This window comes from Polistes dominula, unplaced genomic scaffold, assembly GCF_049000335.1.
Source record: "Polistes dominula isolate Pdom_NZ unplaced genomic scaffold, Pdom_raw_medaka contig_16, whole genome shotgun sequence".
NCBI lineage: Eukaryota > Metazoa > Arthropoda > Insecta > Hymenoptera > Vespidae > Polistes > Polistes dominula.
The window spans coordinates 3,764,678-3,780,006 of record NW_028301040.1 but is presented as its reverse complement, the minus strand read 5'-3'; the positions used below and the strand labels follow the sequence as shown (position 1 = coordinate 3,780,006).

General features: G+C 28.6%; 3 protein-coding genes across 3 annotated transcripts; 2 read left to right on the top strand and 1 right to left on the bottom strand.

The window, feature by feature from the left end:
- The first annotated feature begins 308 nt into the window (after positions 1–308).
- Positions 309–5,754, top strand: LOC107064898 (protein phosphatase 1G). The gene is given in 8 exon segments (XM_015318083.2): positions 309–714; positions 1,747–2,026; positions 2,192–2,482; positions 2,485–2,742; positions 2,745–2,952; positions 3,082–3,208; positions 3,305–3,760; positions 3,839–5,754. Coding segments are annotated over 8 exon segments (1,977 nt in total). The 5' UTR covers positions 309–603; the 3' UTR covers positions 4,085–5,754.
- IFT20 (intraflagellar transport 20) lies at positions 5,721–7,419 on the bottom strand. Its single transcript, XM_015318080.2, has 3 exons — positions 7,286–7,419; positions 6,358–6,512; positions 5,721–6,285 (listed from the first exon to the last, which is right to left on the bottom strand). The coding sequence occupies exons 1-3, from the start codon at positions 7,407–7,409 to the stop codon at positions 6,172–6,174; spliced, it is 393 nt and encodes a 130-aa protein (XP_015173566.1). The 5' UTR covers positions 7,410–7,419; the 3' UTR covers positions 5,721–6,171.
- Positions 7,420–7,967: 548 nt separating this feature from the next.
- On the top strand, positions 7,968–14,685 carry LOC107064895 (BTB/POZ domain-containing adapter for CUL3-mediated RhoA degradation protein 3). The gene is made up of 5 exons (XM_015318078.2): positions 7,968–8,654; positions 9,228–9,540; positions 9,656–9,854; positions 9,970–10,120; positions 13,789–14,685. The coding sequence occupies exons 1-5, from the start codon at positions 8,483–8,485 to the stop codon at positions 13,851–13,853; spliced, it is 900 nt and encodes a 299-aa protein (XP_015173564.1). The 5' UTR covers positions 7,968–8,482; the 3' UTR covers positions 13,854–14,685.
- The last annotated feature ends 644 nt before the right edge of the window (positions 14,686–15,329 follow it).

Here is a 15,329-nt window from a genome sequence, read left to right as displayed (position 1 = left end):
CGCAAAGGGGGCGTTTATAGAAACATTTTTTTGTATTTTTTTTTTTTTAGTACTAACATAATCATTGAATCTAAGAGATAAATTATTATTGACCTTGATTCGAAAGACTTATTCAAATTTGTAATAATAAAAATTATTATTATTATTATTAAATCAACGTATAGGATACTAGTTAGAAGAAATCAATCGCTGATTCGAAATACCGTCAAAATTTTGGCGCGAAACCGCATCACACCTCTGTACTAACATGAGAGAGAAAAAGTATGTTCTAGGCGGCGCCACATGACTTATCGAAAACAGAAAGGCAAACCGGTCATGGGGGGCTAGTTAACGACAGTACGCCGTGCTTGTGAATACGGTATTTTCTTCACCAGGCCAGGCCAGGCTGCTAGTTGTGCCCCTTGATATACTATTTGCACATACATATACATTTATATATATATATATATATATAACATAATCACATACACATATTACATATACATACGGGAATATATACTATAATACTATACTAACGGAAAAAAGCAGGAACGACGACTTATCGCCTCCGTTTTTTTTCTTCCCTCCCTGCGAGCGTGTGCGTGTGTGTTTTTTTTATATAAGATGGGAGCATATTTAACGAAACCCATTACCAAGAAGATTTCCTCCGACAAAGTTGGGAAAAATGTAGCGTTCGGTGCGAGTTCCATGCAAGGTTGGCGTATCAGTCAAGAGGTAAGGGAACAGAGAACTCTCTAAAGAATTCTAAAGAACCCGTTGAGAACTGGCTGTTGCAGTTGCACCGTTACTTTCATACTTTTACTTCATTATTATATTAGAATGATTTCGGTTATAGAACTATCATTAATTCTACCGACCGGTATAATACCGGTGATGATTTATCATCTAGATATACTATATAGTATTATTCATGATGCCGTTAACTTTTAAAATTTTATTTATCTATATACAACTTATACACATATATAGATATATATATAATATATGTATTTATGTATATGTGTGAGTATAGCTTTTTTAGATTTAAATATAAGTTTGATATACTCGATGTATATCTTTCTTTCTTTCTCTCTCTCTCTCTCTCTCTCTTTCTATCTCTTTTTCTTTCTTTCTCTTACTTTTTTACTCTCTTACTCTCTGAATAAAAACGTTAACCCGCATTTCATATATATTCGGATATTATTCTAATAAGTTTTGTACATGTTGTATATTTTCAAATCGTCGAGCAGCACATTCACTACTTTGCGTTTTTTACTTTTCATTTTCTTTCCTTTCCCTCCTTTTTCTGTATATTGATTTTATTTATGTTTCTTAGTGTGTGTAAGTTTATGTGTATTTGCTGTGTATATGTGTGTATGTGGTGAATGTATGCCTTATCCATTATTGTATATCACAATTATTTTCTTAATTATAATTATATATATATATATATATATATATATATATATATATATATATATATATATATATATATATTATATACATATATGTATGTACTGGTGTTAAAAACGTTTTGGTTAGTACTCTATTTTATTAAATTTCATATATTTATTTAGTTTAGTTTACAATGGATTAACAAATGGTTCATAACCTATTATTTTGATTATATGCAGTATGTCTGAAATTATTCCTATTAAACAGTGTCAGTATATTCTATGTAAAAATATGTTATATGAACATAAGTCGTTTAAAGCTTTATTCAAAAATTACAATACAAGTTAATATGGTTTATTTATTTACTCGTAGGATGCCCACAACTGTTGCATAGAGTTTGACAAAGATGTTTCTTTATTTGCTGTATACGATGGCCATGGTGGACACGAGGTAGCTACATATTGCGCTCGTAATCTTCCCAATTTTATTAAAGAAACAGAAGCTTATAAAAGAGGTGATATCAGACAAGCATTGATCGATGCCTTTTTGGGTTTTGATGCTACATTAGCTAAACCCGAAGTAATTAGTATTCTTAAAGAACTTGCAAATCCATCACCTCCAGGATGTGAAGAGGATGAATTTAACGACACTGGTGCGTTTTTTGTTGCACTAAGTATTTTAATTATGTCAGGTTATACTTTTATATATGTAACATTGCTCCTCTTGTATCTTCTGAGAAATACTCTATTCCAATTATTTAATTATACGAAGAAATATTTAATAAAATTATCTTCACCACCTGTTATCTTACGCATAGATGAAGAAGAAAATATTAGCGATCTACATTTAGAAGCTGCAATGCCGGTAGACCAAGTTATAGCAAGTTATCAATCAGAGATGTGGAATGTTCAGCCTAATCATGCTGAAAATGAGAAATGTCCCAAACGCGCGTGTCCATACTTAGTAGTAAGAAAAGGAAAGGATAAAGCTAGTTGTTCGTCATCTGGTGCCGGTTGTTCATCTTCATCATCTGCATGGAATACAAACGAAGCTGACGTTAGTAGCTCTAGCCAACCATGTGGTTCCTCTGTATCAGTCACATTGAAAAAAAAGAATCATCTGGGAGTAACGAAGCAGAGCAAGTTCTTGACTCTACCACAAGCAATGGAAATATACATGCATCAGTACCTGTAGTATCTACCGCTGATATGGAAACCGCTAAATCTGCCGACATGCCGGATAGTTCAGAAGATGTTAAGGAAAAAGTATCCAGTCCTGGAAAGTCGGCATGTTCGGTAACAGTTACAAACGAAGTTGAATTAAATGGAGCAAAATCAAAAAGAATAGAAGGTGCGGATAGTAGTAAAGGAGGGGTGACAACGTATCAAGCAGTTCTTGTACACCCGTAGAAAATGGAGATGCTGGACAGCAGGAAAGAATAAGTAGCAGTGGTCGAAGAAGAGTTCAATCGAGCGAGCTTTACCAAAGTTTTTTAAAAAGAAAAGATGATGAGTTGGAAGCGGATGATGATGATGATGATGATGAAAATGATGAAACATTTAATGGAGTACTTGAAAGGTATAATAACTTAACTTGTTCGCGTTTGATACTTAAACTATTATTTAACTGTAACGAAAACTATAGCACGAATAAACTTTAAAATTATATTGTACAAAGTAAAGAGATTAAAGCATAATGAAATTTCAGTGATGAAGATGATACAGAAGATGTTGACGAAGATGAAAGCGACGAAGAAGACGAAGATAAAAAAGATATGGATGAAGATGATGATGAGGATGAAGATGAAGAAGATTCTGCATTAAATTTGGAAGAGGTAATACAGTTTGCAAAGTATCATTGCTTTGACAAGAGAATAAATTTTGTAAGAAAAAAGAAAATAATTATTGTATCTCTTATTTTTCTTATATAGCCAGGTTCGGACAGTGGATGTACAGCAGTTGTCGCCATACTCAAAGGAAACGAACTATACGTAGCTAATGCAGGAGATTCTCGATGCGTTTTGTGTAGGGATGGTCAAGCTCTTGAACTCAGTTTAGATCATAAACCAGAAGACGAGCCAGAAATGGAACGTATTATAAAGGCTGGTGGAAAAGTTTCGTTAGACGGCAGAGTGAACGGTGGCCTTAATCTTTCGAGAGCACTTGGAGATCATGCATACAAAAGAAACACAGTTTTGCTACCACAGGAACAAATGATATCTGCGCTTCCAGATGTAAGGCATATTACTATTGAACCAGAAAGGGATGAATTCATGATATTGGCTTGCGACGGTATTTGGAATTTTATGTCGAGCCAGGGTGTTGTACAATTCATTAAATCACGTTTAACCGAAAAGTATGATAACATTTCTAAAATTTGCGAAGAGGTAATTGGTTTACATTTAATAATATTTCTTATTTTATTATATGTATTCTAATGATTTCTTTAATCTTTTGTATTACAGTTATTTGATCATTGTCTCGCACCAGATACTTTTGGCGATGGTACAGGGTGTGATAATATGACGGCAGTGATCGTACGATTTAAACCACCATCCTCAAATGCAACGAACGCAACAATAGCCGAAGTTTGTGTAAAAGATAAAAGATCATTGTCACCTTCTAGCCCTAATAAAGAGAGCAATGATTGTTCTACCGAGGAAAATAGAATGCAATCTTGTAAACGTCTTAAAACAGAAGCAGCTATTTAAATTACCAACTGAAAACATTGATTTTATAAACTACTGATCTCCTCTTCTTTCCAAGAGCAGATGGATGAATGTGAAATTCATTTTCAAACAATGTATTACATTGTAAAACTGTTCATTGAAGATGGATGTATAATCATAAACGTACAGTAACGATTAGTTACTACATAAATGTGTGATGAAGGAAGAGAAGTGCGTTAGTTGGTGGCTGTTGGTTATAGACTGAAAGATATTGGAGCATATGAAGATGATACGTTGCTTCTTTGTTTTTACGTTTTATTTACAAAATATTTAACGATCAGAAGAAGTATATGTGCATTTGTGTCTGAAAGAGAGAATACAAGAATTTCTTTTTTCTTTATTTTTAATAAATCAGATAGAACACATAAAAATGTTAAAAGTCACAAATTCGGTTAAATGTGTGTAAAAAGCCACACATTGTAAATTATATGTAAATGAAGCTCTTTCTCTCTCCTTTTTTTCTTTAATTATTTAATTTAGCTTTCTAAGCAATGTTAATCACTTATCATCTCATTTGCTCCATTTAAATTGACGAAATATTCTCTTTAAGTTGTTAGCCTACTTATAATATAGTAAGTATATGTAATTGTATATATTTATAAAATTTAGGGTATAGGATTTATATTTGTAATAATTCTAAACACTATACATACACATATATATATAAACACACACACGCGCAATACTGAACATAAACACAGGTACACGAACAGAAACCGTTTCTTATCTTTACAAAATAAAGTTTATTTTTGAATCCCTGGGGTACAATGGTTGAACGGGCATAATCTTTGAGCATAAAAAAAAATCTTTCATTGCAGAATTAAGACGTCCGCTTATCAGATGTTATCGTTCTATGATTTTTTGTATTGATAATATTGTTAACAGAAAAAAAAGGAAAAAAACGTAATAATAATAATAATATATTATTAATAATAATAATAATAATATTAATAATAATAATAAATAAATAGTAATCTCACGTTACGTTACTTTAAAAGTGCCATCGCACTTTTGTCAATGAATTCGAATGCTCCTCCTTTATGTAGAAAAACTAATACGATGAATAATTGAAATTTTTCATCGACAGTATTCGATATATTTACGTACGTACATAGAGAAAAGATCAATCTGCAAAAACTTATGTATAATATTATATACTATACTATAATGTACCACTTAAGGGCATCTCGTGTGCGAGAATTCATCATTTGTGACATATAATTATTGTACGATAGAAAATAAGAAGTAAGAAAAACAATCATTTCTCGACAACAAAATGTAAATATATGTCGCTCCCATTTAACTGTACTAATTCGAATTACGTTCATTGATTTTATCGAAAGAAACAAATAAGAAATAATACGTGAAACGAAAGACCTAATTAAAACAAAACAAAAAGAAATGCAAAAGCACAAAACGTTGTTGTGGTGGTGATGCCTAAAACTGTAATCGCTGCTGAAAGAAAACAAAAGAAAAGAAAAAAAATACAAATATAATAACTCGATGATTCTCTCGTGTCGTAGAATGTTCTCAATGAAATTGTCAATACGGATTGACAAACTGTTTGTAGATTTTTATAACGATACTCGTGTACCGAGTCTTCAGAGTATCGATTCAAAAAAAAAAAAAATAAAACTGATGTGCCTTTTCAATTCAGGGGTTTGTCAACTTAACCGATATGTGTACTGTGTAACTCTTGACACCATTATTATTCTCATTAAGAAGGGTTCTCTCGTACACCCCCTTACCACCCTCAACCCATCAAAAACCCCCCTCAAACCCCCTTCATGCATTCTTTTAAGCTACAAACTTCGACTCAAACTTATGTACAATAGTAATATTCTGATTCATAATATATGTTCATTCGATTAGTCTATAAATTAATTATTATTATTAGCATTATTATTATTACTATTATTATTATTATTATTATTACTGTGGTTATTATTGTTTTATTTTTTTCAACACTTTCCCTCTGTTACAAAATATTCAATTACAATTACGATTATTATTATTATTATTATTATTATTACATTATAATTATTATTATTTTTGTTTAGCGATAAATTTTAATTGACTGTTAAATGCTCAATTGTTTCCAGCTGTTCCATTTCAATTTTTTTCAATGAGTCGTATTGAATTCTCAAACGTTCTAATTCCATTGATTTCTCCATAATTAATGCCTAAAATTATGTTTTTATTTAATTAATTAAAAAGAAAAAGAAGAAAAAACAAAGGATTGTTAATAAGAAAACCTGTATTTGTTGTTTTTGCGCGTCTCTTTGTTTTTCAACCGAACGTAACAAATTTCGCGCGCCGATCGTCCGCATTTTTTCTTTTTCAACCTCGTTCGCCCAGTTGTCCATCAGGTCGATGAATTTGTTACAATTCTTTTGAAAGTCTACAATTCCTATTTAAAAAATGATAAACGAATAAACTTTAAAAATAAAAAATAAAATATCAATTGTAATTTTTTGACTCGAAAATAAACAAATTGTTATGTAAATTACAACACAACAACAAAATGATAAGAAATAAAATATTTTAGGTAAACGAAAATGGTAAAAATAACGGTACAATCTCCGAAAATAATTCGAAGAAATATTTATCTTCTTCTATTAATGTTTGTTTATTTTCATTAATCGATAAAATAATAAAAGTAAAAGAAAAAAAAATTTTAAAGTCAAAATGTGCGCGCGTAACGCACTGACGACGTAAAATGAGAATTATCGCGTCTTAATTTTAATGGAGAATTTGTAATAAGAAAATAAAAAAAATAAAAAAGAAAGTAAAGAGAAGAGAAAGAAAGAGAGAGAGAGAGAAAGAGAGAGAAAAAAAAGAAACGTTCTCGGGGAATTTCGTTTTCTTTCATTCGTACCGTACTGTACCGTCGTACTGTAGAGCATGCATGACATTCCTGATCGAACGACGTGTTATGGTAGTGAACGGATAACCAACAAGTTAAAATCAGAAGAAAATTCGAGTCAGAATAAAGTGGATTCTAAAATTTATAATATTTTCATTGAAAGTGTGCAAAAAATTATGTGCATAAATGTTCAAATGAAAGGATCTATATAAAAGAAAGGAAAAAGGAATCATACATAATGTTGGAAAGTGTGCATAAAAGAATCATCTCAATCAATATCATTGCTGAACAAGATCAACAACGCCTGATTGACTTACTGGTAATGAAATTTTGACATTCTTCCTTTAATTTATTCGTCTGATTAGCTACTTCCGGTTCTAAGATACAAATTTTACTTAAATCATCTATGTAAAGGCCGTACTTCGTCAACGAATCAGCCATACTTCTGTTTAACGAGACAAACAAAACAAACTAATGTTACCTTTTTTTTTGTACCTTCGATACGCATGCGTTCATTTTTGTTTTTACCCTGGGTTGTCAATGGTGATCTATTTACATATATATTTATATATATATATACATACATATTTTCTTTACTGACGCTTATAATATCGATTAGAATAATTTTCTATTATTCCTAAAAAAATACTCTTAAAAAGAAAGAAAATACGAAAATATCTTTTCGTGTATTATTTTATTTCTTTATAAGAATTATTTAGAAATATTAAGAAAAAATAGACAAGTAAACCCCTATAGAATATATAATTTGTCTAGGAATAGATTAGAATGAAAATCTTTTTTATCATCTGTACATACATGTATCGCATATTATCGACAATCGATTGTTCGTATGTAGGTAAGTTACCGACGTATGATAAGTAAAGAAATTTCAACGCAGAAGGGAATACAGCACGTGCACACATTATACACGCGATACGATATCTATATTGAAGCTTGACGATCCTGGCTCGTCGTTTGTGCCACTAGTCATTCAGTAAAATGGGGGTACGGTAGGATGCATTCTTTCGTGTCGAATCGCGCGAAGAAGCTCTGTGATTTGTAATATCTCGTGAATAATAATAATAAATCATTACTATTACGATGAGGTTATACGAGGCTACCTAAAAAGGGATGATCATCTAATCGATTATATTAGTTCGTTCGTCGTTCGTCGAACGTAAAAAAAAAGGGAAAGAGATAAAGATTAAAGTAAAAGAAGAAAAAAAAATTCGATCGAGAGTGCATTGAGTGCCTAACTTCGTGTCTGTCGTTGTCGTCGTTGTACGGTGGATTTGACACTTCGAAAAAAAAAAAAGAAAAGAAAACAAAAAATCAAGAACTCGTTATATCACACCCCGCCTCCCCCCTTTTACATTTCTTTATATTTTGTCTTAATTTATTTTCACGGATACACGTATACGACACACACATAACATACACAACACACACATACGTACGTACGTAAGTTTTGATTAATTAATTAAATCTTTTTTGGAGTTGTGTCGAAGCTCGTTATGTCTGGAAATCATAAAACGTTTAATAATAAAACAAAGTGTCCTTCGGAGTACGTAAAGTTAAATATCGGTGGTTCTTTGCATTATACGACTTTGGGAACATTGCAAAAACATGACACGATGTTACGCGCCATGTTCAGTGGTCGTATGGAGGTTCTTACCGACTCCGAAGGTAAGATATTTTATGCAAAATATAGATTTACATGTTAAATCAATTTCAATAATACCTTTTTTGCCTTTCCTATTCACGATTAACACGATATATCGTTGTACAACGATATTGTACTTATTCTCGATAAGCGTTCGATCATTTCGAGATTGTTAACCGTGCGGCCGCCATCTTTTTTTCTCTGTTTTGATCTGTTCTGTCTCTTTCTACACGAAAAATACATATTTTAAATATTAAAATATTATTATTGAAATAATATGTGTGCATATTAAGTGACGTATTAAGTGTAATATAGTATTTTATTAAGAATAATGAATTATAGTGATATTCATTGTGTTTAAGTGACATATTGAGAATTATTATTTGCTGTCAGTTTGTAATGAGGTATTAAACTAATTTCAATTATTATAATTTCAAATTATATAGATTTTCTTCTTCTATCAAATAATATGCACTTTATTTGAACACTACACAGATGATATTCACTAAAAATATTATTTATTTGTATTTACTTTGTCTTAATAACTAATAGTTGACACAGTTGTTTTTAAGTTACATTTATAAATTTTGTAATAGGATGGGTATTAATTGATCGGTGTGGGAAACACTTTGGTACAATATTGAATTTCCTAAGAGACGGTTCAGTTCCATTGCCAGAAAGCGCTAAAGAAATGGCAGAACTTTTATCGGAAGCTAAATACTATTGTATTAGCGAGTTAGCAGAATCATGTGAGCAAGCACTTCTTAGGAAAGAACGTGAAGCTGAATCCATTTGTACCGTCTCACTGATTACGTCTCAAAGAGAAGAACAACTTCTTATAAGTAATACTGCTAAGCCAGTAGTAAAACTTATTATAAATAGGCACAATAACAAATACTCATATACAAGGTAGTATTATAAATAATTTTTGTAGTTAAGTTATTTGACAACGTAAGTTAAGGCATTATCTTTGATAAAAATACAAACAAAATAAAAATATATGTAATCTTTTATATCATTCCAGTACATCAGACGACAATCTATTAAAAAATATAGAATTATTTGATAAAATGTCTCTTAGATTTAATGGTAGGGTGCTATTTATCAAGGATGTTATCGGTTCAAGTGAAATTTGCTGTTGGACATTTTACGGCCATGGTCGTAAAGTAGCCGAAGTATGCTGCCATTCGATTGTATATACAACAGATAAAAAACATACAAAGGTAAGATTTATAATCAATGTGATATTATATCTATCTATCTAACTACCTATCTGTAATGTGCGAATCTTCTCAAAAATATATAACCAGCAATAACTTGAAATTCCTTGATATTCAGGTCGAATTTCCAGAAGCTCGCATTTATGAGGAAATGTTAAATATTTTATTATACGAACATCGTAATGGACCAGATCAAGAATTAATGCAGGCAACATCTTCTCGTGGTGCTGTGGGTGGTGCACCACCTTGTACATCAGATGAAGAAGAGGGTGAGCGTTCCGGTTTGGCTCGCCTTCGCTCCAACAAACAAAATACCAACTGACCCAGCCTGCCTATCCTTAACACGTTAAGCGCTAAGCCTCTTTTGTTGAGTTTTCCATTTAGGCCACGATGAACATTATCGGCCATAGAAGATACGGAAATGTTACTTATCAGTGATCAACATGGCTTAGATAGAATATCTAAAGCTGGTTGCTCTGTAAAGACTGGTATGGCGTTTAACGTGTTAATCCGCAATATCCAGCAATTTGTACAATTTTTAATGTTGTTCGCTCTCTTAAAACTCTAACTAATATAAAATAGGATAAACATACATATATTAGTAAAAGGTAGGAGATGCGACACACACATAGACACTAAAAAAAAAAACAATTCGGTGTGCCCTTACTCCTCATTCTTTCTATCTTTCTTTTTATTTTTATTTTCATTTTTTTTTCTTTACACAAAAATACATAAATTACAAATGTTAAGCAATCAAAACTAAACGACAGGCTATATCTCATTGAATTTTGTATCGCAATAGTATTTTTTTGTTATTATTTGTTGCTGCTACTACTGCTGCTGCCGTAACGGTGTATCTTAATTCCTCACATGTGTTTAGAATAGTATTGAAATTGATGTCAAAGCAGAATGACTAACTCACCTTTTTAGATATATTCTACCTGTTAAAGTTAAAATGGATTACATTTTTTCAGACTTTTATCGTAAGAATTAATGATATATATATATATACGGGAGATTAGATATCTAAGAACTTTTTATGTGCCAAACATTATAAGTCCAAATTGTCATTCTGCAATGAATGGAATTACTAAATTATAATGCATTTTATATCATATTAGAATTGCACTGTTACCTCTGTTATGAGTATTAGATATACTGTTATTATTATTTCTTATTATTATTATTATTATTATTATTATTATTATTATTATTATTACTACAATCATCATCGTCATTTATTACTTTTACCACCATTACCTGCAATCACTTTTCAATTAGTACTATATTTTATTAATATTATATTATTATAATTGTTATACTTTTAATGACGTTGTCATTTTCATTATTTCTACTATTTTATTTTATGATATTATAATTACTACTATTATTATTTTATCATCATCATTATCAATCATCATCATCATCATCATCATCATCATCATCATTATCATCGTTGTCACAATCATTGAATTTACTCGTAACTAGCATATGCAGACGGATTGTTAATTCCTCTCGTTTAAGGAAAATTTAATTTTAACAAAAATGCATATAGATTTTAAAATATTTGTGATAAAAAACAATTTCATGATATCGCAATTGTTGATAATAATGAATATTTAACTTCATTACTAATATGTATTATATTATTCGATGCGTCGAGACGTGGGTGCTTATTTATATTTATCTATGCTATGTTATAATTATAATAATAATAATTATTATTATTATTATTTCCACGCAAGTTAAACGTTGAATGCTAATTTCGCGTATTTATTAAGCTCTTTATTCTTTTTTTCTGCACAAGCAATGTGTAAATATATTAACATAATTATTTTTTTATAATTTAACCGTTTGAGTTGCCGAAATATCTATAGGAAAATCATATCAACGAATGTTAGGTGTGTAATTTTCAATAAGAAATCTGAAAAATGCTGTTTGGGACTCAAACGATTAATAATTATAGTTCCTTTATTTTTTTGTTTATTATTAAACGATGATATATCCGGCCTATTAGCTTTAATGATTTTTTATTAACAATTTAATAGAACTCGACAAGATAGTTTCAATCCAATTATTTATTTACATATATCGAGATATGAATTTTTATAAAAATAGAGTTAGTAGATAGATTTAATTTTGCTAATAATTTATTGATTCGTTTTTTTAACATCAATGCATCACACCTCAGAGTAACGTTTTCTAATTGTCATTTGATTGTACTATTACTTATCGTATATTTTATTATTATTATTTCTAATTCTTTAACACATTTAATGAATGTAAAATTTGGCTACTTTTCATTAGAATGAAAAGCATTAAATTTGTATGTTTTCATTTTATCTTATTTTTATTTCGAGTGCTTATATGTTTGGATAAAGTATTAAAAGCTCGTTGATTATTAAAAAAAAAAAAAATAAAAAAAAGAAGAGAAGACTGCAAATAATAATCTATAGACTGTTCAATTAAAAAAAGCAAAGTTTGTAAAACTAATTTTAATGCAACAATAATTAATCATTAAGTGCTTTTTTTTTTATTCTTCTTTCTATTTAATTTTTGTATTATCTCTGTGTTCTTGTTGTTATTAATTAAATAATATAAATAAATCTTTTAAAATTATATATGAAATTTTTAATTTTATTATAAAATAATATATATATATGGCAGAGATTATACAAATGTTTAATAGAAAGATCTTAGAAAGCTTTATACATAACTGTAGTAATAATTATACGAACAAATAGATTATTTTTGTAAAATTATTTTTTCTATCGTATATAAAAAAAAAAAAAAAAAAAAATGTCAAATATTTTTAAAAGAACCAATCAAGAGACTTAGAATTTATTATTCCTATTGATTATCATCACAAATGTGTTGATGCTGGGATTTCAATAAAACATCTGAAATGCGTGAACACAACACGTTAACAATTATTTTTCAAAGTATACAACTAAATCGATAAAAGAATAAAATATTTAAATTTGTATATTTATATGAAAAAATGTTTGTTCATTTTTATTACTACAGTTTATTGTATATTGCTATGTTCAATTCAATGATATATAGTATGAACGTATTATAATTTAACCCTTTTCTATACCAATGTAATCCATGAGACTGCAACATTTAATTACAAAAAATAAAAAATAAAAATATACATATAAATATAGAAAATTAATAAATCTAATAAATAAATAGGAAAATATTATTTGGATAAATGGTAAAGATCTTTGAAATAAATATATATATATATATATATAGAAATTATATAGAAAAAAAAATCTAGCAGTTGTTGAATGTGGTTTGTTAAAGGGTTGAATGTTCAATTATTTGTGTCATTTAAAATTTTCATCAATATTATATATCTTAATAATATATTTATGTGATTATAAAAAGAAAAGAACAAAAAGAAAATATCTTATACAAAACAGAGAAAATTGGAGGGGAAGGGGGTCAGTTATATTAACCGTTTAAGTCCCAAGTAGAGCAATCATGCTCTTTAAATTTCATGTTGAAAAGGCCCAATTACATTTTATTGATGTAAACAACAATATTCAATTTTTTCCAACAGGATTTTTTTAAGGAACACTGGGACTCAAATGGTTGATGTAATAATAGTGATCGATGAATACGACAGGGTGTTTTTTTGTAAATTATAATAAAAACAAAAAAAAAGAAACAATAATTACAGTATTACCAGATATTACTAATATCTAACTAATAATACAAATCTACAATACACGGCATGAGACTAAACAATTTTAGACCATTCTTAATGTGTGATATATAAATAAGATTATATATTTAGAGATTATAAATATATCTCGTTATATATATATATATTATATTATAAATAATTTTTAAATATAGAACGTTAAGCGAAATAATATATATTATATATAAATATATATATATATTTGGATGTATGTATGCACAGGTGGACAGGGACAAACAGACAGAGGGAGAGCGAGATTTAAATACATGCTGCAGCTAGAGAAGTGATTACAATTTATAAGAAAGGAAATATGTTGCTTATAATTTAAACAATACTTTTTTTTTTTAATCTATAATTAAATTTGAACAAAATTAAAATATAATTATATATTGTTTATGTGGGATCGAGCAACACTTTCGTACCCTAATAATAAAATAGGCATTCATGAGAAAGTTGAGTAGCAAGTTTTGGATAACTCGAAAGTTAGTTTAGTTGGCTTGAAAGTAAAAGACTTTGGGTTCGTTTTCAGGATCAGTCCAATGGCCTTATTTTTTTCTCGAATCCTACATTTACATATATCTTTCCTTTGAGCTGAGTTATATAATTTTGCAGGCAAATTATGTTTAGTATAACGCGTTAAAAAAAAAAAAAAAAGAAAAATATTTTAAATTGTGTAATATTATATGCGCGTTTAACATTATTATATATATATATATATATGTGTCATTAATTATTGTGTCAAAAATATAATTATTGAATAATAATTATATTTTTGATATTTATCTTATAGTTTTTAAAAGTATATTTCAACTTTTAATTTAATCTTTCGCTGATTGAAATACGGTATAGTCTTCCAATAAATTATTCTCTTTAAGATATACATTTAAATACATTTCAATTTGCGATAACATAAATAATGTTATAACTCTCAATATGCCAAAAAAAAAATTAATCGATTAGAAACGAATTTAATTAATACATTTCTATTTTAATTGTAACGTATTTTCCATCAATCATTTTTATTAACATTGGTATGCGAATATTTTCTACTTTATTATGAGATTCATAAATATTATTATTTAAATTATTCCCCGTAAAGTGTTCGTACAAAAGTAGTATTTTTTAAATTGATTTTTTCTTTATTGTTACTGAGATGTAAACATTAAAAAAAGTATTAATGTGTAATTACAAAATTGAATGCATATAATAATTGAAAATCAGGGTTTTTCAAACTTTTCTGCTTGTGAATCACCCTATCTATCTAAGCAAATATTTTTACTAGTATTTGTGAATAATAAATCATAAAGAAAGTTTTAAACAAATTCTTTGGTTTATATACGAATATAATTTTATCACGTATCAAAGATAAATTAAACTAATTTTTTACTTTTGCTACAATTTCTGTGAATTTCTAAATTTAATTAGGCAATTCTACATAGGGTCGTAATTCATGATTTGAAAAATCCTGTTTTTAATTATAAATTACGTGCCAAGAATCTTGTACCATCTTCTATCTTCTATAAATGATAACTTGGTATATGTGAGATAATATATAATAATAAAAAAATATATATATTTATGCTCAATATTAACAAGTTTTAAGATGGAAACAATATACGTTATTATATTTGTAGATAAAATTATATTAAATATAGAATACAATGTGTTTATATCTAAGATACATAAATATAACAATTTTTCCTGTCCTTTTCATACCTTACATTGAATTAATATTTATTAAATCAAAAAGTTAATAAATATTG

Bases quoted from the DNA above. Each gene is read 5' to 3' on its own strand.
- LOC107064895 (XM_015318078.2), top strand. From the start codon at position 8,483: ATGTCTGGAAATCATAAAACGTTTAATAATAAAACAAAGTGTCCTTCG. The intron at 9,541-9,655 runs GTAGTATTATAA...ATATCATTCCAG, and splicing joins AACAAATACTCATATACAAG to TACATCAGACGACAATCTAT. The intron at 10,121-13,788 runs GTGAGCGTTCCG...ATGTATGCACAG, and splicing joins TACATCAGATGAAGAAGAGG to GTGGACAGGGACAAACAGAC.
- IFT20 (XM_015318080.2), bottom strand. From the start codon at position 7,409: ATGGCTGATTCGTTGACGAAGTACGGCCTTTACATAGATGATTTAAGT. The intron at 6,513-7,285 runs GTAAGTCAATCA...TTTTTTAAATAG, and splicing joins ATGTCAAAATTTCATTACCA to GAATTGTAGACTTTCAAAAG. The intron at 6,286-6,357 runs GTTTTCTTATTA...ACATAATTTTAG, and splicing joins CGCAAAAACAACAAATACAG to GCATTAATTATGGAGAAATC.